At 37.3% G+C, this 26216-nt stretch overlaps 1 protein-coding gene across 2 annotated transcripts in view; it reads right to left on the reverse strand.

Annotated features, from left to right (window-relative positions):
- The window catches only part of CLPX (caseinolytic mitochondrial matrix peptidase chaperone subunit X), a 44763-nt gene extending 18794 nt beyond the window's left edge, over window positions 1-25969 (reverse strand). The window contains exons 1-9 of one of the 2 annotated variants that reach the window (XM_069595399.1): window positions 25589-25969; window positions 19298-19458; window positions 17850-17967; window positions 12231-12385; window positions 7201-7360; window positions 5608-5649; window positions 1982-2158; window positions 1681-1845; window positions 766-854 (exon numbers count right to left, since the gene is read on the reverse strand). In XM_069595399.1, the coding sequence (XP_069451500.1) occupies window positions 766-854; window positions 1681-1845; window positions 1982-2158; window positions 5608-5649; window positions 7201-7360; window positions 12231-12385; window positions 17850-17967; window positions 19298-19458; window positions 25589-25667 (1146 nt within the window). In that variant the 5' untranslated portion in view covers window positions 25668-25969. The remainder of the gene's footprint in view (window positions 1-765; window positions 855-1680; window positions 1846-1981; window positions 2159-5607; window positions 5650-7200; window positions 7361-12230; window positions 12386-17849; window positions 17968-19297; window positions 19459-25588) is intronic. The other variant, XM_069595400.1, reaches the window with a different exon arrangement.
- Between the last annotated feature and the right edge of the window lie 247 nt (window positions 25970-26216).

A 26216-nucleotide genomic window follows, 5' to 3' on the forward strand; every position in this document is an offset into this window, starting at 1 on the left:
TTTATTTAGAATAGTATAGGACTCCTGATGCATTTAGAAAACAATCAACCTCAGAGGTTGTTTTTGATGGTAAAGACATAATTCTAACATAAAGACAGAATTAGGACTCTATAAAATGTTATTCAACCACGTGGGAACATTCAAAATTTGAAAATATTTGAAGCCTTGTCTTTATACTAAAATTCTACTCTACTTTTAGTGTTAAACTTTGAGAATAGTTGTATTTTGAAATGCCTTTACAAAAAACATTATCTAGCACATTTTATATGTGTGATTGGACCTCTCTATGTCCTGGTCAAAAAACAAAAGCAATTTTCCTTACCCTGTAGTTTATGTCATAATTAGTTACCAGTAAAAAGTTAATCATTAAACCATTGTGACTTTAATTATGACTCTACAAGGAATAGAGCACTATTTTATCTTCTAACTAAGTGAAAAGAATAAAATACATGTACATAGTTCATTTATGCCTAGTTAGAATCAGAACTTTCTTCAAGCATCCTTTAGAAATGTTTAACTGGGTCTTTGTGAAATATACCAACAAAAATTAAATTTCATTTACTTCTTTAAAATATCTTTAATTTCCTAACAAAGGTAAATTTAAAATCGCCAACAGGTTTCTCTTAGGATCTGAACTTAATAGTCTGGGGAGTTTGGAGTGGGAGAAATAAAACAGAGTCTAATTGAAACCAAACGTACAATATTTGGGAGGTTGATGTATTCCCTTCCTTTTAGTGGGCTTGAACAAAATATTCAACTGCTTACTTGCTGAACGCCTTCTCCACCTACATCCCGTAACTGATGAATGCCTGGCACACTGCCAATCTTATCTACTTCATCCAGAAAGACAATTCCTATAATTTAAGGAGGATTCTATTTATAATATGAAAAAGATATATACAAGACAACCTAAGCTTTAAAAGGCTAGGTAGCTAGAGAGCAAGGTATTTAATCTTTAACACAATATATGCAATAGTTTAATACAATAAAAAAATACTGCCAACTTTTCCACACATCATTTTGTGTAAACATTTTATAATTTATTCTTACATCATTTGGGTAAAAATAACGCTTGGGTTAGATTACCAATTCTCTACGACTATTATAGTTAGCTACCCCGCTAATGTTTTCATTATTCTAAGAAGCAGAGACAGAGGTACAGTGTGAAAGCAAAAGGTGGATACAGGGCTGGTACTAGCTAAACTTCAGCTTATTTTTTCCATCTATATTCTTGTCCTAAAGGAATTTAGACAGGAAGCTGTCAAGCTCTTCATGTAAACAAGGAGAGATGATACAGAAGGAAAGGAGAAATGGAGCATCTATGACACTCCCTAGGTAGATAAGTTAATATGTTGCTATATACATCTTGCGCTCTCTTGCACTTGTCTTTTTCCCCTCCCTCAACCCATTTCAGCATTAGGAGTCTGGAGGAAAGTTAGAACACAGTGGAATAAATAATTTGGCCTGTTTTCACTCTAGTAATATTGCCAACTTATGACAATAAGACAAAGCAAACTTTGTGGCCCTCAGTCAGTATGCTAGGAAACTTAAACATAGCTACTTTTATATAGTTATTGAATTTGACTCTTTGACTCAAAACAAAAAATATATTATCTCTTGCTATTAGACTGCTTCCTCAACAGACTATATCTAAGGACAGACAAACTTGCTGAAACATACCTTGTTGTGCTTTTTCTACATTATAATTGGCATCTTGGAGCAGCTTGGCAATCACAGATTCAATATCTTCACCTACATATCCAGCCTGAGTCAAAGTGGTACAGTCACAGATGGCAAAAGGGACATCAAGGCATTTAGCTAGAGTTTGTGCCAGAAGAGTTTTACCTATAAATAGAAACAGAAACAATGGGCCTTCAGTTTTCTTAAGAGTGAGAATCCCCCAGTCATAAGACACAGGTTACAGAGTCATCTATATTCTATTTTCTTAAATGAGTGGTAAATTTTTAAGTAAGTTATTTACCTGACCCAGTTGGTCCAAGCAGCAAAATATTACTCTTTTCAAGTTTGATGTCATCGTGGGAAGAATCCAATACTTCACCTCCTCGTTTTTCCTGAGGTATTTGTTGATTTACCTGTTGCTGCACTGATGCTCCTAAAGCATTACCATGTGGACTAATTCCAGCAATCTGAAGTAACTCTGAAAAAATGCCAAAGGTATTAGAGCTTCATTTGCTTTCACTTGAAAAAATGCCCAATAAAACCTTACATCTAAAACCAATACTTATTTAGAAAAAAATAAGTAAATATTCTGACTTTTTTTGTCTTACCTAAAAGGGAAGGAAGTCTCAAATTATCTAATGACAAATGTGTAATACATGATGATTATTCATAGAACCTCAAGCAAAGGAAATGTATTCTTTTTACCTTATTTATATAAACTTGTATGAAGAATATCCTTTTACTGAAAAGAAGGCAGTATAACAGGAGGAGAACAGTGTCAGGAGTCAGAAAGCTTCAGAAATTTGGTCCTTTCTTTGCCTCTGAATAGCTACATGATCCTGAGCTATGTCATCATATACACTTTGTGTTTCTGTGCCCTAATCTCTAAAATGGCTAACACCTGCCCTCTCAATTTTAAACACATGACTGGAGGTTTAAGAACAAAATGCAATTGATTTAGAGGCACTCTGAAAGACAAAGGTATATGTACATATATGTGTACAAATGAAAAGAAACAGTGTTGTAGAGAAAGGATAAAACATTGAAAACTGAGGAATAGAAAGCTTGGGTTCTAGTCTCAGCTCTATCACAGGAACACAGCAAGTCACTTGGCTTTACTGAGCCTGCTTCCTTAGTGAACTACTCTACAATCTCTTCCACACTTAAAAATGATGCTGTGAGTCTACCAGAGAAACCAAGTATGGTACGACTCAATATCCCTGGCCCTACCTGAATTTCTGATTTTACAGGATCTCAACTGGATCACTGAATTTCCTTTAGCAGACATACAATGTTAATTATACGGGAATTATAGTGCTGGTGAACTAAGAGTTTATCAGCTGGATCCCTTTAAAAAAAATCTTTTTCTCCCCCTCTCAGCTAAGGAAAGAATCCCAATACTCTTTTGAACTAGCTATATTTGTAAATATCCACATTGCTCCTGGCTCTCAGCATTTAAGGTACCTGGGCTCATATCATATGTCTATATTTTCTAGATTTAGTTGTAGCTTGTTTCTATCAGTATTTTCCAATGCTTTATTATTTTAAGCAAACCAACAGACAGATCTTTGGCAAACATACTACTGAAATTCTGTTCCATCTGGCTGTCATTTTCAAACTATCTTTGGGTCACACCCTTTGGTAAAGGGTTATTCTCTTCACCAAGAATAACAGGCATTAAATAAATATTTGAATTTAATTAAACTGTACTACATTTGAGGGTTAATGGTCAGTGAATAATTCACAATGCTATGCCTCATTACAATTCACATCAGGTTAAAAAAAAGGCAGTCTTCAGTTAGCTAGCTATTATCCCCTGCCAAACAAAAAAAAAAGAAAACTTTTTTTTTTTTTTTAAATTTCAGCAAAATCTAGTTTGGAATTCTGACAGTATAAGGAGGTGCTTGGCTGAAGAATAGGTCTGCCCAATGGGGAAAGATGATTTAGGTAACTTGAACAAAATTGTAAGAAGCATATTACCTACAGTGGAATCACATGACACACATGTTCAACTTTATGATTTAAGTTTTTTAAAAAAGAGGAATACAGAACAAATGATTTTGTCATTCCATTTATGAAAATATGCCCCAGGGTAAACTTGAGAAAACACCCCTGTTCTTTCAGTTAAGTCTCTGTTTGTGCACATCTCTTATTGCCTAAGCAGCTCTTTACAATAAGGACTACTGAGTAAGCAGGCTAGACTAGTTAGTTGTATGGAGCAATAGGGCCCTGGGCAAAACTTCACATTTCTGTCCTTCAACTTTCTTACATGTAAAATGGTGGTGAAAATAATCATTTCTGTCTCATAGGCTTGGGGAAGATGAAATAAGTATATACGTGTAAAATGCTTAAAGCAGTGCCTGGCAGATAGTTTTACATGTGCTTTGAAAGAATTTACTGTTAGTATTACTATTTTCCTAGTGTGTAAGTATCTGTATAACACAGCCCTCATACGCAAGCCAACTAGTTCATCTGGTATTTAACATCAGAAAAATTTATGTTCCACTGATGAGGTGAAGAAACCATCAGTCTTAAAATGTTAAAGAGACACATGCTGATCTCTAACATGTGATTTTCAAAGGAATTTCCAAGAATATTTTAATTATATATGACTTTAGCCCAATGTCCTAACATTAGAACCTAATACCCCACATAGGAGAAGACTAAATTATACATGAAAGTAAATTCTACACAAGCTCTAAAAATATTAATTTCTAAGCCAATCAATATAAGTAATTACAAATTATTTTGCTTACATCCTTAAATACTATTACTTGTTAACATTTGTATTAAATCACTACGATAGACTTTACTAATTCATACTAGTTTCACCAGCCACCTGCCCAAAATTATGAATATATAATGACAGCATATTTTATTACATGTAATAAATTTTACATGGAGAAGGAAATGGCAACACACTCCAGTGTTCTTGCCTGGAGAATCCCAGAGACGGGGAAGCCTGGTGGGCTGCCGTCTATGGGGTCACACAGAGTCGGACATGACTGAAGTGATTTAGCAAAAAATAAATTTTATGCCAGAGTTGCTGAACTCATTATGTTCTCATGGCTCATCCTGAATATACAGTACAATATTCTGATGTTCAAATATTAGATGTGTAATACTGTTTGGTTCAAAGGCAAATGTAAACTTATCAAACTTATAAGCGAAAAATGTTCACAATGGTTTATCTATTATTTTTTGTCTTTTGTGACAACATGAATCTTTTTATGGTAACTTTGGAACCTTCACCCTTTCTTTGTGTAGCAGCTATCTCCACCTCCAAAGAAATGAGTGCAAGACATCAGAATGGCCACTATCATTGGCTTATCATGTCATTCCATACCCTCCATCAGACCTCCTGATGATTTTAGGGGCAGTCTAGAGCTCTCAGTAGTGAGCTAGAGGTTATGCATAATTTGTAAGCCTACACTAAGTTTCATAAACACCAAAAAATAATGTAGTTTCTGGCAAAGAATAGCTGAAAGATAATACACCTCCCTTAAAATCTGTCACTTACAGGCAGATCAACTTTAACTGTATTCTTTTTAAGGAAAAAAAAAGGATACAACATTCAAGGTACAAATTTTAAAAAATACTACTTCTGTAAAAGTGCAGATCTAGATTTATAGAGAAAAACTACATATAATACTTATTTCTTTATGTTATAAGAAATATCACAATAGAAAAGATAAAATCAAATATCTAAAACAACCCAACATCTATTAACTACACAAATTAGCTATAAAACTGTTTCAAAGTTATATATGCCATGTATAACAAACAAGTTTAGATAATATACGATGCCTTTCTTAGTAATACACAAACAAGTACATATCTATCACAACTAGTGCTGACAAACTTCACTGAGGTAAATCTAAAAAGGAAGAGTGACTGCAGAGGAGGACCTGAAGAGAGGTCACTTACTTGTAAATCTGTACTCATCCTCCCGTCTTCTTATTTCTAACTCTAAGAAAGAGGATGAAAATGGCAACATGAAAATATTATATATTTGCTTAATTTAGGGGAACAAACAAGGAGTATTCCACTTCTTGCCCTCTTCCAAATATAAAGAATATGTTCATTAATGTTTTTTAGCTTTCTATAAATTATGAAAGAATTTATATGCTACCTCTTTTCTGTATTAAAAAAAAAAACAAACATGCTTAATGATGGCTGTATAGTTGCTAATATTCACATTTGTCAAATACAAAGTTGCTATTTTAAGAAAAGAAATGTAGTAATTTAGGTCTTCAATAAGAATTTAAACCCCACATTATAAAGACCATATAACCATTTGCTTTTCCAGCACCTAGAAGAGTTTAACTTTAATTTGTTGACTGAAGGAATCAGAAAAAATTATTTTGCTCCATGACCAAACAACAATATTCGGACCTTATAAGTCATAAAGGTTCCAAGTCCTTCATCAGTTACTATGATTATACTTTCTAAAAAAGTAATTGATTCTACTATGTAAATATTTTACAGTAAGTTCAAGCAGTGAACAAGTGTCTTCATTAAGGCAATAAATTATATATTAATACCTACTAAAAGTAATTTAATTCTAAAAGTACTTAGCAAAACTCCATAAAATTATAACATAGCTAAAAGAATGTAAACAATAGATATCTGTAGGACAACTCCAAAATTACAGCTCCCTAGCCAAAAAAAAACAAAAACCCTTATTTAATTTTACTGTAGTCATAGTTTTTTAAATAAAATCATTCTGTTAATATAACATATACATTGTCCATAGTAAATTGACATTACACAGTATATTGGTGCATTAGAATCTATCATTAATAGGAACTATACTTTGAATCACTTATAAATTTGCCCTGAACCTTGCACTGTGTAGCTGAGGCCAAAACGGAAAGAGCGCTGAATATGTTCTGTAAGACGTACCATTTCCATATATCTCTGACTTAGGAAAATTAAATTCTGTGTCCTGAACCCAAAAGAGAAGAACTCAAGAGTTGTATACAGAACACTGCAATGATCTAGTCAACAAGACCTGTGGTCAAGCCTACAACTCAAAAATGATGTCTCAATTTGTACACGAGAACCTAAGCGCATATACCTGAAAATAAAATTTTAAGAAGTAATACTTAACAAGTTAACAGACTCTGGTATTTTCTACTCACACTTACTAACTCTCTCTCTCTTTTTTTTTTAATCTCTATTGAATTTGTTACAATATTGCTTCGTTTTATGTTTTGCTTTTTTGTCTACAAGGCATGTGGGATCTTAGTTCCCTGATGAGGGTTCGAACCTAAACCCCCTGCATTGGAAGGCAAAGTCTTAACCACTGGACCACCAGGGAAGTCCCCTAACTGTCTTTTTTAAATGCTGTTGGAAATGAACTGGAATGATTTCATGAACCACTAACGGGAAGCAACCTGCATTTTGAAAAATGTTGTACTGTACTAAAAGTATTTTAACACAAAAGCAAAGAGTTGCAAATAAGGATTACCTCTAAGCACAGGAATCTCTATTTTGGTCAGTTATCAAAACACTAACCTCTAGGTGTTAATGATGTCTGCTTCTCAACTTCTGCCTGCTGTCTCAGATTAGCTGGGATATTATTATATATTCTCTTGTAATGATTGTATACAGCAACTGAAAGCACCTTCTTGGCAAACGACTGGCCAACAACGTACTTGTCGAGGTAGTTATAAATCTGAAAAATGATTAGAAATGAACAATTTACTGTGAATCATCACAATATACACACATTAGAGTTAAATACTGAGCACATTTGTTTTTTGGCTGCACTGCATAGCATAAGAACTTTCCCTACCACGGATGGAACCTGTGTCCCCTGCAGTGGAGTGCAGAGTTCACCACGGGACCACAGAAAAGTCCTATATACTGAACTCACTTGCTTACAGTTTTAAATTTGAACAAAGACTCTCATTCAAAACAAAATGCCAAGGGCATGATACATTATGCAGCAATGATTTCAGAGGCTCCAAATCTTAAAGATACAACACACCATTCATTTGTTCTCTAGCTTAACAAAGTATTCTTGTACTTTTCCAATGCTATGCCAGTTTCTATTCTATAAACAATGCCAATGATCCTAATTTTTGAAAGTTAAAGTCAATTAGAATACCTACACTTGCTACCATGGGTCTAAAGCTGTTATCTTTAATGAAATCAATTTAAGAAAATTTTACACCTCTTTCAATCATATGAATAATATTCTTCACAAAGATTACATCATAAAACTAATTTTTTCAAAATAGGAAAGATATAAGCATCTGAATGGAGAGTTCCAAAGAATAGCAAGAAGAGATAAGTAAGCCTTCTTCAGCGATCAATGCAAAGAAATAGAGGAAAACAACAGAATGGGAAAGACTAGAGATCTCTTCAAGAAAATTAGAGATACCAAGGGAACATTTCATGCAAAGATGGGCTCAATGAAGGACAGAAATGGTCTGGACCTAATAGAAGCAGAAGATATTAAGCAGAGGTGGCAAGAATACACAGAAGAACTGCACAAAAAAGATCTTCACGACCCAGATAATCATGATGATGTGATCACTCATCTAGAGCCAGACATCTTGGAATGTGAAGTCAAGTGGGCCTTAGGAAGCGTCACTAAGAACAAAGTTAGTGCAGGTGATGGAATTGCAGCTGTGCTGTTTCAAATCCTGAAAGATGATGCTGTGAAAGTGCTGCACTCAATATGCCAGCAAATTTGGAAAACTCAGCAGTGGCCACAGGACTGGGAAAGGTCAGTTTTCATTCCAATTCCAAAGAAAGGCAATGCCAAAGAATGCTCAAACTACTGCACAAGTGCACTCATCTCACATGCTAGTAAAGTAATGCTCAAAATTCTCCAAGCCAGGCTTCAGCAATACGTGAACCGTGAACTTCCAGATGTTCCAGCTAGTTTCAGAAAAGGCAGAGGAACCAGAGATCAAATTGCCAACATCCGCTGGATCATGGAAAAAACAAGAGAGTTCCAGAAAAACATCTATTTCTGCTTTATTGACTATGCCAAAGCCTTTAACTGTGTGGGTCACAACAAACTGTGGAAAATTCTGAAAGAGATGGGAATACCAGACCACCTGACCTGCCTCTTGAGAAATATGTATGCAGGTCAGGAAGCAACAGTTAGAACTGGACATGGAACAACAGATTGGTTCCAAATAGGAAAAGGAGTACATCAAGGCTGTATACTGTCACCCTGCTTGTTTAACTTCTATGCAGAGTACATCATGAGAAACGCTGCACTGGAAGAAACACAAGCTGGAATCAAGATTGCCAGGAGAAATATCAATAACCTCAGATATGCAGATGACACCACCCTTATGGCAGAAAGTGAAGAGGAGCTAAAAAGCCTCTTGATGAAAGTGAAAGAGGAGAGTGAAAAAGTTGGCTTAAAGCTCAACATTCAGAAAACGAAGATCACGGCATCTGGTCCCATCACTTCATGGGAAATAAATGGGGAAACAGTGGAAACAGTGTCAGACTTTATTTTTTTGGGCTCCAAAATCACTGCAGATGGTGACTGTAGCCATGAAATTAAAAGACCCTTACTCCTTGGAAGAAAAGTTATGACCAACCTAGATAGTATATTCAAAAGCAGAGACATTACTTTGCTGACTAAGTTCCAGCTAGTCAAGGCTATGGTTTTTCCTATGGTCATGTATGGATGTGAGAGTTGGACTGTGAAGAAGGCTGAGTGCTGAAGAATTGATGCTTTCAAACTGTGGTGTTGAAGAAGACTCTGGAGAGTCCCTTGGACTGCAAGGAGATCCAAGCAGTCCATTCTGAAGGAGATCAGCCCTGGGATTTCTTTGGAAGGAATGATGCTAAAGCTGAAGCTCCAGTACTTTGGCCACCTCATGCGAAGAGTTGACTCATTGGAAAAGACTCTGATGCTGGGAGGGATTGGGGGCAGGAGGAGAAGGGGACGACAGAGGATGAGATGGCTGGATGGCATCACTGACTCAATGGACGTGAGTCTGAGTGAACTCTGGGAGTTGGTGATGGACAGGGAGGCCTGGTGTGCTGCGATTCATGGGGTCGCAAAGAGTCGGACACGACTGAGCGACTGAACTGAACTTTTTCAAAATAGGCATTCAGTTCAGCTCAGCCGCTCAGTCATGTCCGACTCTGCAACCCCATGGACTACAGCACGCCAGGCTTCCCTGTCCGTCACCAACTCCCAGAGCTTGCTCAAACTCATGTCCATCGAGGGGGTGATGCTATCCAACCATCTCCTCCTCTGTCGTCCCCTTCTCCTCCTGCCCTCAATCTTTCCCAGCATCAGGGACTTTTCCAATGAGTCAGTTCTTCGCATCAGGTGGCCAAAGTGTTGCAGTTTCAGCTTCAGCATTAGTCCTTCCAATGAATATTCAGGACTTATGTCCCTTAGGATTGACTGGTTGGATCTCCTTGCAGTCCAAGCGACTCTCAAGAATCTTCCCCAACACCACAGTTCAAAAGCATCAATTCTTCGGTGCTCAGCTTTTTTTTTTTTTTTTCCAGCTTTCTTTATAGTCCAACTCTCACATCCATACATGACTACTGGAAAAACCATAGCTCTGACTAGACAGACTTTTGTTGGCAAAATGATTCTCTTTTTAATATGCTGTCTAGGTTGCTCATAGCTTTTCTTCCAAGGAGCAAGTGTCTTTTAATTTCATGGCTGCAGTCACCGTTCACAGTGATTTTGGAGCCCAAGAAAATAAAGTCTGTCACTGTTTCCATTGTTTCTCCATCTACTTGCCATGAAGTGATGGGACCTGATGCCATGATCATAGTTTTCTGAATGTTGAGTTTTAAGCCAGCTTTTTCAGTCTCCTCTTTCACTTTCATCAAGAGGTCCTTTAGTTCTTCTTCGCTTTCTGCCGTAAGGGTGGTATCACCTGCATATCTGAGGTTATTGATATTTCTCCCACAGTCTTGATTCCAGCTTTTGCTTCATCCAGCTTGGCATTTCACATGATGTACTCTGCATGTAAGTTAAATAAGCAGGGTGACAATATAGAGCCGTAACTTACTCCTTTCCCAATCTGGAACCAGTCTGTTGTTCCATATCCAGTTCTAACTGCTGCTTCTTGACCTGCATACAGATTTCTCAGGAGGCAGGTAAGGTGGTCTGGTATCCCTATCTCTTTAAAAATTTTTAAGAATAAAATAGGTATTATATACTCAAAAATCATTATACCACCTGTATCAAATGTGATTTAATACTCACAAACATTTAGCTTTTTCTCAGATATTAACTTTAAAGCTATACATTTATCTAAATGGCAATCTAAAACTCTTATTCTTGGTAGAAACTAAAGCTCTATATGTAATTTGGTTATTGCCAATGGCTTAGCACCTAGAGTTTATTCTTTCAGCTTTTAGTTAACAGAAGTTAACTGCTAATATTCACCAACTCCTGAAAAGAGTTATTTTCTAGAACTTTATTCTCTAGAACTCCGACTCAGATTCTGGAGTCTATACAAATTAGTGAGGAACATAAAGCTTCACAGCTGTATTTTCCTTTACTTTATTTTTACATAACAAATTCTATAATGGTTGACCATATATACGTTGTTATGGTTTTTAACAGATGCTTCCCTGGTGGCTCAGACGGTAAAGTGTCTGCCTACAATGCGGGAGACCCGGGTTCGATCCCCGGGTCGGGAAGATCCCCTAGAAAAGGAAATGGCAACCCACTCCAGTATTCTTGCCTGGAAAATCCCATGGATGGAGCCTGGTAGGCTACAGTCCATGGGGTCGCAAAGAGTCAGGCATGACTGAGCGACTTCACTTCACTACTTCACTTCATGGTTTTTAAAAATCATCATTCTTCGTCAATTACACCCACAATTTAGCACATTTGCAGAAACAAATGCGCTGCTATCTCAACAGTCAAAGAAAGCAGAGGGTGAGAAATAGCAAGACGGCAAACACCACCTGAGATATGGTCAGAGATAATAACACAGCCCAGAAGCAGGGCTCCTCCTCCTCAGAAAGTACACGCCAAGTACCCAGTGAAGCTGGTGGTATACTCTGCTGTGTCTCACACGGCTAAATCACAATCCACCTGAGACTTCAAGAAAGAGCTGACACCATAAAAGTCACAGTGTCATACAGGAGTGCCCTGGCACATTGGTCATGAAAAATACTTGCTCCTATTGTTAGCCTGAGGCTGCTTTACTTCTAGTAAAGTAGATTAATGTAAGAGGGGAAAACTACAGGCTGCTATTATTTAGGGACCCAAACTAACAAAAACAAATCCCCAGCTGTTCTAGTTTAAGGATATCATTTTAGATTAACTTAGTATTAACACTAATAATCATCAGCTGTATTTCATTGCTATGAATACAGTAATCATGATATGGGAAAACAGCAATGGACCCCATACCTAAATTTCAAGTATCAAATATCAGTAACAATTCAGCCAGACACAGCCTATATTATAAAGAACTTACAAAACTTGTTTAGATGCTAGTATTAAGATTCAATATAAACTGGAGAGAGGGGAAGCAGTGAAATGTTTTCAAGATAAAATGTTTATGACACTGAGCGAGGACTTATACCTTCTTGGGGGGAGGAGGCGGTTTCTGTTGGAATGCCAATTTTACAGCTTCTGCTGCTGATTCAGGTTCTTTAATTATGCTTTTCTTTGAGTCTGCTTCTGATAACACAACAAAAAAATGATGACATTTTTCACACTTCACAAAGCGGGTGGATGCTGTAAAAGGACAGAGAAAAATAATTCAAATACTATTTAACTTTAAAGACTCATTGAAAATTGAAACCTACGTATACTTGACGAAAAACTTGCAGTTCACTCCACTAGCCACAACAGCCAGCCTAATTTGTACCTAAAATAGCTGATAAATCTGAGTTTAGTAAACTACATTCTATTCATTTCAGCTAGGTGTGACAGATTTTATCTAGAGAAAAGATTGGCTGAAATTCTTTCGACTTCTCCATTCACTAAAGTTTTGGGTTTTTCTTTTGGAGGGGGGTGTGTACTGCACAGTTCCGGACATCTTAGTTCCCCAGCAAAGGACAGAACCCGGACCCTTGGCAGTGAAAGTGGGGTGTCATCTAACCATTAACAGGGAATTTGCCCTAAAGTTAATTTTAAAAACCACTATATTAAGTAATTATTTTATTCAAATACTAGAATGAATAAACTGTGGGTAAAAAGTAAAGTACAAATAAATTAATCTGTAATAAAATTAACATTTTACTACAAAAAATTACAAACACACAAAAGTTGAAAGACAAAAATCCATTTTAATCCCTAAAAAATGTAAAATATATATATATATTCTTAAGGCTCTTTTCAAACCTGTGAGCATTTCTAAGACCTTGACTTGGTAAATATATAAAACTATTTTATACCTTTCTTCTTATCTTTATTCCACTAATTCCTATTTCTTTGACCTAAAAACCACTAAGAAACTGGGACTTCCCTGGTAGTCCAGGGGTTAAGAATCTGCCTTGCAATGCAGGCTCAATCCCTGGTCATGGAAGTAAGATCCCACATGTCATGGAGAAACTAAGCCCATGCACCACAACTGGAGAGTCAAGATCCCATGTGATTGAAAAGATGCTCAACATCACTCATTATTAGAGAAATGCAAATCAAAACCACAATGAGGTACCACTTCACACCAGTCAGAATGTCTGCAATCCAAAAATCTGCAAGCAATAAATGCTGGAGAGGGTGTGGAGAAAAGGGAACCCTCCTACACCGTTGGTGGGAATGCAAACTAGTGCAACCACTATGGAAAACAGTGTGAAGATTCCTTAAAAAATTGCAAATAGAACTGCCATATGACCCAGCAATCCCACTGCTGGGCATACACACCAAGGAAACCAGAATTGAAAGAGACACATGTACCCCAATGTTCATTGCAGCACTGTTTATAATAGCCAGGACATGGAAACAACCTAGATGTCCATCAGTAGATGAATGGATAAGAAAGCTGTGGTACATATACACAATGGAGTATTACTCAGCCATTAAAAAGAATACATTTGAATCAGTTCTGTTGAGATGGATGAAACTGGAGCGGATTATACAGAGTGAAGTAAGCCAGAAAGAAAAACATCAATACAGTATACTAACACATATATATGGAATTTAGAAAGATGGCAATGACGACCCTGTATGCAAGACAGCAAAAAAGACACAGATGTGTATAGCGGACTTTTGGACTCAGAGGGAGAGGGAGAGGGTGGGATGATTTGGGAGAATGGCATTGAAACATGTATACTATCATGTAAGAATTGAATCACCAGTCTATGTCCAATGCAGGATACAGCATGCTTGGGGCGGTGCACTGGGATGACCCAGAGGGATGTTGTGGGGAGGGAGGCGGGAGGGGGGTTCATGTTTGGGATCGCATGTACACCCGTGGTGGATTCATGTCAATGTATGGCAAAACCAATACAGTATTGTAAAGTAAAGTAAAAATAAAAATTAAACAAAAAGATCCCATGTGATGCAACACAGACCCCATATGCTGCAACTAAGACCCAACACAGTCAAATAAATAAATATTTTTAAAAAGCTAAGAAACTAACAAAATATAATCATACAGCTTTTGGAAATAGCACAGGGCAGTTAAAAGTGAAGATGAAACAGGTTTCTCAATGCCAAGGCATCAGCTATAGATATCTTGTGTTTAAAACAAAAGTGATTTCCTCTTTTCTCTCTTTTAGGATACAGGCACATATTCTTAATCTTCTCCAAGCCTAATTCCACTAATGGTAACCAAGAACCTCAGAAAGCAGCATGGGAGAGAATCCTGTACAGACTATTAACAGATTCAGAGCAAAATATACACAAGAATTAGTTACACGTTGGTAAGTCTAGTAATATATTTTTGTGTTACGCTTGTGTAACCTAACTAAACAGGTAAAAAAGCAAAGAAAAATGATTTTTAAAACTATGGGAATCTCTGCCTTTGGAAATATTGTAACTACCTATCCACAGATTACAAAAAAACTGCACTGACTGGCAAGCACACCTACATCTTCACAAAATAATCAAAGTTTAAAAAAAAATAGACCACTCCACATTTAAAAAATAAATTTATTTATGAATTCAACCAATTTAATTATTACATATCTGCTCTTAAACAAAAAGCCAATCAAAAATATACATTCTGGACAAATTCTAGCCACAAATTTTAAACTAGATGAGGGATCACGTGTGTATTCCATTTACCAATCACCTAGTAAGGCTTCCCTAAAGAAAAAGATCAAGCTATTTCAAGTACTTTTGATTAACACAAGTCAAAATTTATTATCACCAATTCCCATCAATGGAAAAGACAGTGGCTTTATGTTATGACCAGGCACCAATTAGTAACTGTTACTGATGGTAGTAAACAGGGCAAGGATTAAAGGGCAGGGAAGCCTCTAGTCTAGTTCAGGCTGTGTCACCGGAAAATCTGGCCTGAGAACACGAGAACGAAATAGTTCTCTGAAGAAATTAGGTCAAAGGGAAAGAGAAATACTGACAGAAACATTCCTCTTTGCTTATTCCTCACTCCTCCTTGAAGGGTTGCTTAAATTCTACCTGAATATTTGTAGTACTGTTTTACACTGAAACACATTCAACATTATCCAGGTTCAACTTGTCAAAATGCTATTTCAGAAAAACAAGTAAACAAGCATTGCAATACATATTTTTTATTCCTAAAACAAGGGGCAAAATCTGATTTTGTTAAATTTTCAGGGGATAAATAAAACTCCTTCCTTTAAATGATTACTACAGGTATTCTATATTCCTTTACAAACAGAATACTGATGCCAATAAACATGCTTGTATAGTATATCAACAACAGAAGAAAGATTACCTTAGTAAAAACCTTTTCAGGATATTTGTTTAAATCAAAGTTCTTCATAATTCTGAAAAAGTTTCAGGGTCAAATATAAACTCTCCAAACCACTGCATAAAAGTTTACCCTCACTCAATGAGACACATAATTACAGTAAGCCTTCAAAAAGTATTATATACATAAGCATAAAAACTAAAAGCTCCATCCAAAAGCAACAGAACATGCAGTATGATTCTGTTTAAATGAAATACAAAAACAGGCAAAACCAATCTCTAGTGATGAAGGTCAAGGCAGTGGGTGCATTGGGGGAAGAGAGGTTAGTGACTGTGAAAGAACATGAGGGAGCCTTCTGGGGTGCTGCAAATACTGGCATGCATATCCATCACACTGTACATTCAGAATCCATGCGTTTTCTTTCCTTTTCTGTATATAAATTATCCCTCAATTTCCCCCTTAAGTTAAATAAGAAACAAATTTTTTAAAAATCCCAAGAAAAGCCCAAAATAAAAAACCCCATAACTTAAGGCTCTACCTTAAATAAAACTAGGGACACTATTCATAAAGTTATTTTTTTTTAAGGGGGAAAAAAAGGGCAAAGAAAAAATTAATATATATACTTATAACCAACAATCTTAGATATTATTTTAATTTCTGATGATTTTCTAAATATTCATAATGGACTGACAGAAATGGTATTTTATTTCAACAAAGTCAGTCAAGCAACAGTAATACCACTATAAGAAAACAGAAAAATCACTATAAACATATTTGTGAGAGGAAATATGTACAGGAAGATCAAGGAGCTAAGAACAGCTTTTACATTTAAAAATCGATAATGAAAGTTAATGAAATTCAAATTTCAGTGTTATGCACAAAACGTTATTGGAACACAGCCGATTTCACTTCTTTACACTGTCTATGGTTGCTTTCACACAGTAACAACAAATGAGAAAAGTCCCAACAGAGGCAATGTGGCCCATAAAGTCTAAAATATTTACTACTTGGTCTTTATAGTAAAAGTTAACTGACTCCTATATAGCATTTAAAAATAAAGAACTACCCATAGGATAAGAAAAATATTTGCAGATAACGAATCTAGATAAGGGCCCAGTATTCAGAATAAATAATTCTTCCACCTCAACAATAAACAGATAACCCCCACACACAAAAAAAGAAAAAGAAAACTCAACCTAAAAATGGACAGAAAGTCTTCTCCAAAGAAGACATACAAATGGTCAATAAGCACATGAAAAGATATTTAACTCTAGTCATTAGGGAAATGTAGATCACGACCATGATGAGACATTAATACCACTTTCTATTCCTATGATGGATGGCTATAATAAAAAAAAAGAAACCAGTGTTGGGGATGTAAAGAAATTAGAACCCTTACACCTACCTTGTTAGTGGGGATGTAAAACGGTACAACATCTATGTGCTGTACTGTGCTTAGTCGCTCAGTCGTGTCCAACTCTTTGTGACCACACAGACTGCAGCCCATCAGGCTCCTCTGTCCATGGAATTCTCCAGGTAAGAATACTGGAGTGAGTTGGCATTTCCTTCTCCAGGGGATCTTCGCAACACAGGGATAAAACCCCAGTCTCCCATGTTCCAAGCTGATTCTTTTCCATCTGAACAACCAGGGAAGCCCAAGAATACAGGAGTTGGTAGCCTATCCCCTCTCCAGGAGATCTTCCTGACCCAGGAGTAGAACTGGGGTCTCCCACATTGCAGGCAGATTCTCTACCAGCTGAGCTACCAGGGAAGCCCTTATACCTTGTTAGCAACATCTACAGCAGTCCCTTAAAAAGCTAAACAATTACCATCTCACCAAGCCATTCCATTCCTAAGCATATAGCCTGCCTCTCGGGACTCATCTCAACACAGCTTAACCATTAAGAATTGTTTATCTACTAAAATTGCTGGGTGGCTCAGATGGTAAAGAATTCACCTGCAATGCAGGAGACCCAGGTTCAATCCCTGGGTTGGGAAGATCCCCTGGAGAAGGGAATGCCAACTCATTCCAGTACTCTTACCTGGAGAATTCCATGGACAGAGGAGCCTAGTGGACTATAGTTCACAGGGTCACAAACAGTTGGACATGACTAAGCGACGAACACACACAAGCAAAACAAGGAAGCAAAGAGTTTTCTTAAATTATCTTATACCATAACAGTTCAAAGCATTACTAGTCCAAGAGATTTTTAGTAGCTGGTGACCATAAGAGAGACTATTTTAAGTTCAGGAAAAAAATAATTCTGATGTATATAAGGTATAATGTATATACTTCCGTGCAATTAATGATTTACAGAAAAGGCAGGGAAAAAGAAGAACAGAAAAAATAATACTTACACACAAAGGTCTCTACGTGTGTGCATAAGTCACCACATTTAGGACAGCGAAGCTGGTTTCCACCTTTCCCAGAATTTCCAGAGCCTGATTTCTTACTGCTTCCCTCACTTGCTGATTTCTAATGTTTGTGCAAGAAAAGAAAAAGTGTCAATTATTACTTTCAGGCAACCACCACGTAACTTGTTCGTATTTAAATTTATGTTTATATTGTTTGTAAATTAATCTTATAAAAAAACTAGTTCTAGTAAAAACATTTACTGTTTCCCTTCTTTACATGGTATGATCCAGCGTGTATATTAGCTTTTTTTCCATGACAGTAAATACTAGAGGAAAAAAATGTCAATAAGCATTAGTAACTAAAAAACTTACTATGAAATTGAATTGAGAGTTATTACCATGACAAGTAGTGACTCAACTTTCTTAAATCTAACTTCTGTTATCTCTAAAAAAAAGGGAGGGGATAATTTCACCTACTTTAGAGAGGCATTGTTAGGACTAAGTGTGTATATGAAAACACCTAGCATTCTGTCTCACACATATTAATAACTCAAGTGTTAGTCAAATTTGCATAATAAAAAACATGATTATTCACTGACCTAATAAAGTTACCAATCATCTGTTTCCTAGCTAGAGTTCAGTTCAGTCACTCAGTCATGTCCAACTCTTTGGGACCCCATGGACTGCAGCACGCCAGGCCTCCCTGTCTATCACCAACTCCCGGAGCCTACTCAAACTCATGTCCATTGAGTCAGCGATGCCATCCAACCATCTCATCCTGTCATCCCCTTCTCCTCCTGCCTTCAATCTTGCCCAGCATCAGGATCTTTTCAAATGAGCTACAGAGTAGCCCACCATTAAGTCATATAGATATCCAAGATTGTTAGGTAGAGGATGAAGTAAGGTTTATATTATCATGAGTTTTAAGAGCTGTGTAGAAGTAGAAAAGGATGGCTATTCTTAATCCAACCAACCATCAGACTGACTACATAAATTATTTAATGAAGCTTCTTTACTGTGTTGGGGTGTTAGAAATTTTAATTATTGCTTACAAATGAAATGCTTATCAAATAATGTTATGGTTCAGGCTGATACACAAAATAAAAATACATAAAATTCTTCACATCATTTTATATCTCCTACAGAAAACATGGGCTTCCCTGCTGACTCAGCAGTAAAGAAACTGCTTGTAATGCAGGAGACACAGGTTTGATCCCTGGGTAGGGCAGATCCCCTGGAGAAGAGAATGACAACTCACTCTAGCACTCTAGCCTGGGAAATGCAGGACAGAGTCACCTGGTGGGCTACAATCCATGCGGTCACGAAGAGTAGGAATACAACTTAGCAACCAAACAATGAAAACATATAACCAATGAAATACAGAGTACTATTATATTTGTTTAAATGAGGGAACTCACATATGTATATAGATGCCAATAAAGATAAAATACCTTATTTCCATCTCCAGAGCCATCTTTACTTATCCCATCTCTTGAGGCAAAGTATGCTGGTGTTTCTGTAAAAGCTCTAAAAGGAGCTCTTCGTAGAAGCTGAGTTTCAAAGGTCCCAAGCCTTCCTAAAACTGGTATATGAATACGACCACAAGAAATACCTGAAAATACAATGAAATTTATTTAGTCTACACATCAAATATTAACACGTCTTCAATAAATCCCCTGGAAACAAAAATCCCTTAAGCATTAAGGAAGTTGAAAAAGTTACATTTTTCACAGCAACAGTACAAACTGGTGACACCATCCTCAAAAACAGGCCAGACCTGTGCTTTGGAAGTGAGGAAAGACCAGCGACAACAGTTAATGGCCCTTTCAAAGTGTGAAAGGGGAACAAGGGCATTTAAGTTCTATATTGTTATATGTCTTATATCTACCAACAAGAACAAACAAAATGTAAATAAATAGGTGTCTAGATCTGTTCTATGGGATCATTGTTTGCTGACTCCTGCTTCTCTGCATATAAATACAAAATAAACTCCCAAATAAATTACAGTCATTGGCAAAAGAGCCATACTCCATATTGTGAGGCAGTATTCCCCAAGTCGGTCCTTAAAAGACTGCTCCCTACACAAGATAACTGAATGGTCATATGTTAAACAAAATTCCACAGACCTCAATACCCTAGAGCTACTTAGAATCTTGCAAAAGCTAATAAGGTACATTGGCCATGAAGCAAGTTTCCCAGACTGCTATTAGGAGGTGATTAAACAACACTGGGGGCGAGGCCGGTGGTGGTGGTGAACACTTAGATAAACTTAAGAAACTGATTTTGCCTCCCTCATTTTATTTCCTGCACAATTCACAACTTAGGATTTAATTTCTACACTTGTTAGGGCTTTTTAAAAGATACACACATGTATATGCTGTATTCAAATACAAAAACTGGTTTAAAATTATGCAGTTAAAACAATTCAAAAACAATTGCTTAGTTGTGTAACTGTTTTATTAACAACCCCCTCCCATTTTCCAACTCCTTTTACACTGAATAACTTATCACCGTGCCATCTCCAGTTTCACAAGGCACAAAAATGAACCCACCAAATTACTCAGCAAAGATACAAAGAGGAAAAAAATTTTATTTCTATATAAATTCACAAAGAACACCAAAAAAGGATTATAACATCCCGGTCCCTAACCCCAAAAGTATAAAATTTTGCTTAACACTATTAAGCTTGAATATTGAGGGAAAAAAAATTGATGCATTCCTTATGAGTAACATTTTCAAGACATTTCAAATTTTCTCAAGTGTAACATTTCCATGTTTTGCAGTAAATTATGTTAGCCATTATTCTCTCTGGTGATGCCACTGAGTCAGTGATGACTCAATGGACATGAGTTTGAGTAAACTCCGGGAGTTGGTGATGGACAGGGAGGCCTGATGTGCTGCAGTCCATGGGGTCGCAAAGAATCAGACACAACTGAGTGACTGAACTGAACTGACTCTTGTTAGATACAGTTTATGAAATTTAAGCTAAACGTTAATGTTTTCTCAAGGACATAGTATGTATTTAAAGACTATGTCCCTCTAAGAAGCAAGTTTAGACAAAGTTATGGGAGAGAGGGATAGATGAAATCAAGAATGCAGAAAGCTGAATGTACCTTGGGGCTGGGTGATGGGTATCTGGGGGTTCAGTGTTCTATTTTGTGTATGCCTGAGAACATCCATTAAATCAAAGACTAGCATAATATAATAATTTACTATAATCTATGTAACAAGTGTAATCTTTTAACTGAACTTTTATGATGTATTCACAAAGAAAAGTACAATTATAACAACCTTTATATTTGTACTTGGATACTATATTTGTACTCAGATGTTTAGAATAAAATTTATACCTGAAGTTTCACATATAGTGTATTATTTTCCACTTACATCTTTTAAAACAGCATTTAACAATGTACAGTATCTAATACTATCAGAAAATAAGCTGAAAGGAAATTATCTTTGGGAATTTAAGAGAAATAAAAATGATGAACATGATTCTTTTAAAATCTACTTGAATAGAAAGAAAAATAAATTCTTCACTTTAAATAACTAATGAAGTAACGTATGAAACCAAATTACACAGTCACCAAAGAAAATACAATTTAAAATACATGTTCATGTTATTTAGACTTCTAAATTTAAGAACTTCTTTGCTGGCCCTGATAGTATGGTACTGAAGTGGTGTTTTAACATTCTATAATCTAAGGGCTACACATGATGCTATAAATACTAAACCACTGGTTCCCAAACTTGGGCATGCATTAGAATCACCTGGACGGCTTGTTAAACCACCAACTGCAGGGGATCTTCCCTAGTTCTGATTGAGAGAGTATGAGGTGGGACCCAAGAATGCATTTCTAACAAGTTCCCAGATGATGCCTATGCTGCTGGTTTGAGGACCACACTTTTTAAAACCACCGTACAAAACAATGTAAATGACCAGTCATTCACCAATCATGTAACATCTTCACAGAAAGCACTGCAGCAAGCCAATCAGGAATTGTTAACCCTTTTTTTTTCGTCCTCTGGCACACTGGTGAAGCCTATTCAGAACATTTTTAAATGTACAGAATAAAATATATAGGAACCCAATCATCCTGAAGTAGTTAATATATTTTTAAAATATGCTTCTTAACAAAATTAAACAAGATCTAACAGCTTTTAAAATAACCATGATTTCAAAGTAGTGGAAAGTGTAAACAATATTTTGGGCTATCAGCAATACAATGCGAAATGAAAACATCTGTGATTTAGACTGGTGGCAATTCCACAGGTATTGCTAATACTACTACAGTTTCTTGCCTATATTTATAACTGGAGGAAATGCTACATTTCTCTCAGAGACTAGTGAAAATAAAGTTCAAAGAGCCTCTGAATTTTATCCCTGGGCCTTTTGGAAGCCTGTGAACCCAGGTGAAAAACACCTAAAAGCCAAACAAGGGCAAGTATTTATGTGAAGTATATTTCAAAAGACTACTTGGCAGTAATGACAGAAGACAGTTAAAAGTTAAACCACTTACAAACTTCTGTCATAAAGATAAACCTTTGAGTTTCAGAGCAGCTGTTTTTTAAAAACTATATATTAGAATAAGGTATAATGATTTTAGGGCTTTTAAGAACAGGAGAATATTTTATTCAATTTCTAAATACTTAACTTCCTATATTCAATCTTAAACTAAGCATTCTCCAAAAATACACCAATGATTCAGCTTAAAAGATAAATTGATCTTTGATTTGCATTTTAGAAACAGAGCAAAAGACCTAATGAAAATTTTAAACTAGCTATTTGTAGTGACATATTTAAGCATTTAACAACTTATGAAATGGCAAATTAAGTTGGATGCTCTCTTAAACACTAGACCCTTAACACAAATTGGAGACAAAATTCAACAAACACTCATGGTGCTTGCAATTTAGTAGATACTTACTGCTTTTAATAATCTCAACTTTTTACTTTATGTCCAAGTTACTACTTCAGGAATTCTGAATACTTATTAATAAAGAAAAATAACATGACTCCTGTAATAGCCTTCCTCAAGTTTAAAAATATTTGACAGGTTTTCACTAACGCTACTAATCTACTGGTCTGAAGGTGAACATGCCCAAGAAAAGAGAAGTGATTAGGAAATAGTGTATAATTTCATAAATAAAGATGTTCTATCACTTTTTCATTTTGTCTTATTTAATTTGTATTGGATTTAATCACAAGATAGGGAGGGAACTAAAATCTAGCTAAAAACTATTAAGTTAGGCACATTACGTAACTATCATGAGAATTATGGATGCCAACCAACAAGTTTGAGCATCTTCAAATCTTCATTTACATCCTTATGAGGTGACACCCTTTCAATGGAAAAGAACAGAAAACATCCAGAAATCAAGAGAGTTATACAGAATCACACAACTCTCACAGCCAAATTCAGATCAAGTATTGTCACTGAGGATTTTTTAAATGGACTCAAACATTTTTGAACGCACATACTTAGAATGCAAACTGACTGTTATATATGCAAGGTACATTTTAAAAACACATACACCAATAGTGAAAACACCAGCAATCTGAGCAAAAAAAATATTTAAAATTTTTACTTTAACATGCATTTCATATTCAAAGAGAACAGTGAAGAAAATATTAAATTGGATACATATAGCCCAACAGGGAAAGAAAACAGATCCGGTGTCTAGTATGACAACTTATCAAGTAATTTTTCAAACTACCATTTAAAATTTTTAAAGTATAACATGACAGATAAAGGAACAGAAACAGAGAACAGCACTGTACTTCAGAGGAGTTATGACATCTCCCCTTTTATTCTTAAATCACTGTACAATTTCCTGTGAGAAGACTATATTGATGAGATTATTTAATTATGTTGAAATTCTTAACTCTAATTGTAAGAATAATACACTAAAGTTCAATTCTAATTTTTCTTTCACTCTCTTCCTCTTTCCAGGAATTCTAAATAAAAATAACCTTCTTGGAGGTTTTTCAGCTTTAAAAAAATTTATCTTTATATTTTTGTAGACGTACGTATAGAGTTTCTACCATGGAAAAGAAACATTTTATGTAATTAAGCCTTGGGAAAGTCTCAAATCCATGTGAAAACCATTTAATGTTTCGTTGTCACATAGAAATATTAAATTCTATAATGATATTGGGTAATATCTCACATTTAAAGTTTAACTTACTCCTTTACAGTAAAAGCTATGGTTTGGTATTTCTGAAAAGCTCTAGTAAACTTGTATTAACTGAGAAACAAACAGATAATTCCTAAATAAGCCATTAATTTTCTACTTACCTAAGGACAGATTTAATTTTTTAAATTAATTTTTATTGGAGTATAGTTGCTTTACTAAATTTAATTTTTAAAGAAGCTGTTGTTTTGAAAAGACAAATAAACAACTGCACCAACTTCCTATAATTCAGTTTTCAGGGACAATTGATAGAAATGAAGACTTTTGTCAAAAGGAGCCTTCCCTACCCAAGGACACCCACATATTTCATACAGGCCCAGAAACAGTATTATTCTTTGTCTAGTTCTCTAAACTTGAAGGTGAGGACTTATTCCCCCCTCCATCTCCAGCACCAAAACAGGGCCTGGCACACAGGAGGCTGTCAACAAGTGTGTCAGATAAATGAATTCAACTATCTGTCACTTTCAAGTGTTTGCAACTCGAAGTTCCTAGAATATGGATGTCTACTTGTTCAGGGTTAACAGTGTCTGGAGGCTAAATTCACTCCTTTATATTTACATACCATTTTAGGAAATGCTTCTGCCCACACAACCTCATTTAATCCCTGTGTGAAATAAACTGTCAGAAAATAAACATTTAGTAAACAGTAAGGATTTTACAATGATGCTAAATATTAGGAATAGAAGGCTTTCCCCCTCCGCCCCGAGATCACAAGCTGATAATCCAAAACAAAACGAATTTGCCTAGACCTTAGTGATTAAAACAGGATCTAGCCTGTTGTCAGCTATTCATAGATTTAGGGAACAGAAAAATGGTTTCTTTTCCGGAATCTCTTGGCTGGGGTACCATCTCTTCGCAGCTCCTGATAAACAGAAAGGAAAGGTAAACAAGCGCCACCCTTCAAAAACTACTTGCGGCTGTCAAGTTAGCAGACCCGGCAAACGACTGCTGAGACACCCAAGTACTTCAAAAACAACTGCTGAGCGAACCGGCACCTCCTCAGACGCTTTCCCGCGGCCGCCTAGGAACAGCACGAGTCCGGTTTACGTCCCGGCGTGAGCGACCGCACAATGACTGTGACACCCCAGGCCTCGCGTGGCCAGCGCTCGGGACGGCCGGGTCGGCGCCCCGAGGCCCCAGGGGATCCCAACAGTGGCAGCCCTCCATCCGGGCCCGAGGGGAACCCGGCCGGGCTCCGGAAGAGGAACCGCAGTCAGAGCGGCCGGCAGTCCCCGGAGGAGCTCTGAGTGGGGTCTGGGGACACTTTATAACAAACGGAGCAATTTGTCCCCCGCTTTCAGGGTTTCTGCGAAGTGGCCACATGCTAGCCCCAAAGGCCTGAAAGCCAGCGGGTTGGGGAACACAGGGGTTCACCTTAAATGTGAGAAACAGCTGCTCCAGAGGTTGGCAGAGTCCCATGCCACGGAAGGGGGGGGTGCCAGGAGAAGCACCGAGTGGTGGGGGCGGTCTCTTGCCCTCCCCGGAGTCTCCACCGCCCGCCAGGACACTCCTGGATGAAGGGCTCAGGTGAGGGACTACTTCGTTACCTCTTTGAGCGGAGACGAGCGATGAGCTAAAGATTCGCGCGGCCGCCGCGCCGCAAGTACAAGCTCCGCAGCCCGACATCTCCGCGGGGCCTAGGCCGGGGCTTCGCCCCCAGCGGCCTTCTGGGTCTCAGCGGCCGACTCTTTCTCGCAAAGTTCGCTCCCTTAGCTTCGGAATCTCTTGCCCGCTCTAGGCCCAATGCAGCGTTGACCCGCTTGGCACCAGGAGCTCCGCTCTCTTCGTGCCCCACTGCCGTCTACTCAATAGACACCTAACCCCCCCCCACCCTCCCCCTCCTCCTTCCCCCGCTCCCCCCCTCCCCGCCCACCGGGCCCCGGGAGCGTGCGCGCGCCTGCGTCCTAGGCCTCGGGAGGGGCGTGGACACGCGCCGCGCGTGCGTGCGTGGGACATCGATGTACGGCGAGGGGAAGGGAAGGGGGCGGTGACCTGGGCTCCAATGAGCAGGCTCCTATGGCAGACGGCAGATCCGAACTGGGGAACTACAAGTCCCGACAAACGATTCTTCCGGAAGTCTCTAGAGTTGAAAAGTTTGCGATAGAAGCGGAGAGATGCATGCTGGGAGTTGTAGTCCCAACTCGTCTCAGTAAACTGATCATTTTCTACTCTTGG

Source organism: Ovis canadensis, chromosome 7 (assembly GCF_042477335.2).
Source record: "Ovis canadensis isolate MfBH-ARS-UI-01 breed Bighorn chromosome 7, ARS-UI_OviCan_v2, whole genome shotgun sequence".
In the NCBI taxonomy this organism is placed as follows: Eukaryota; Metazoa; Chordata; class Mammalia; order Artiodactyla; family Bovidae; genus Ovis; species Ovis canadensis.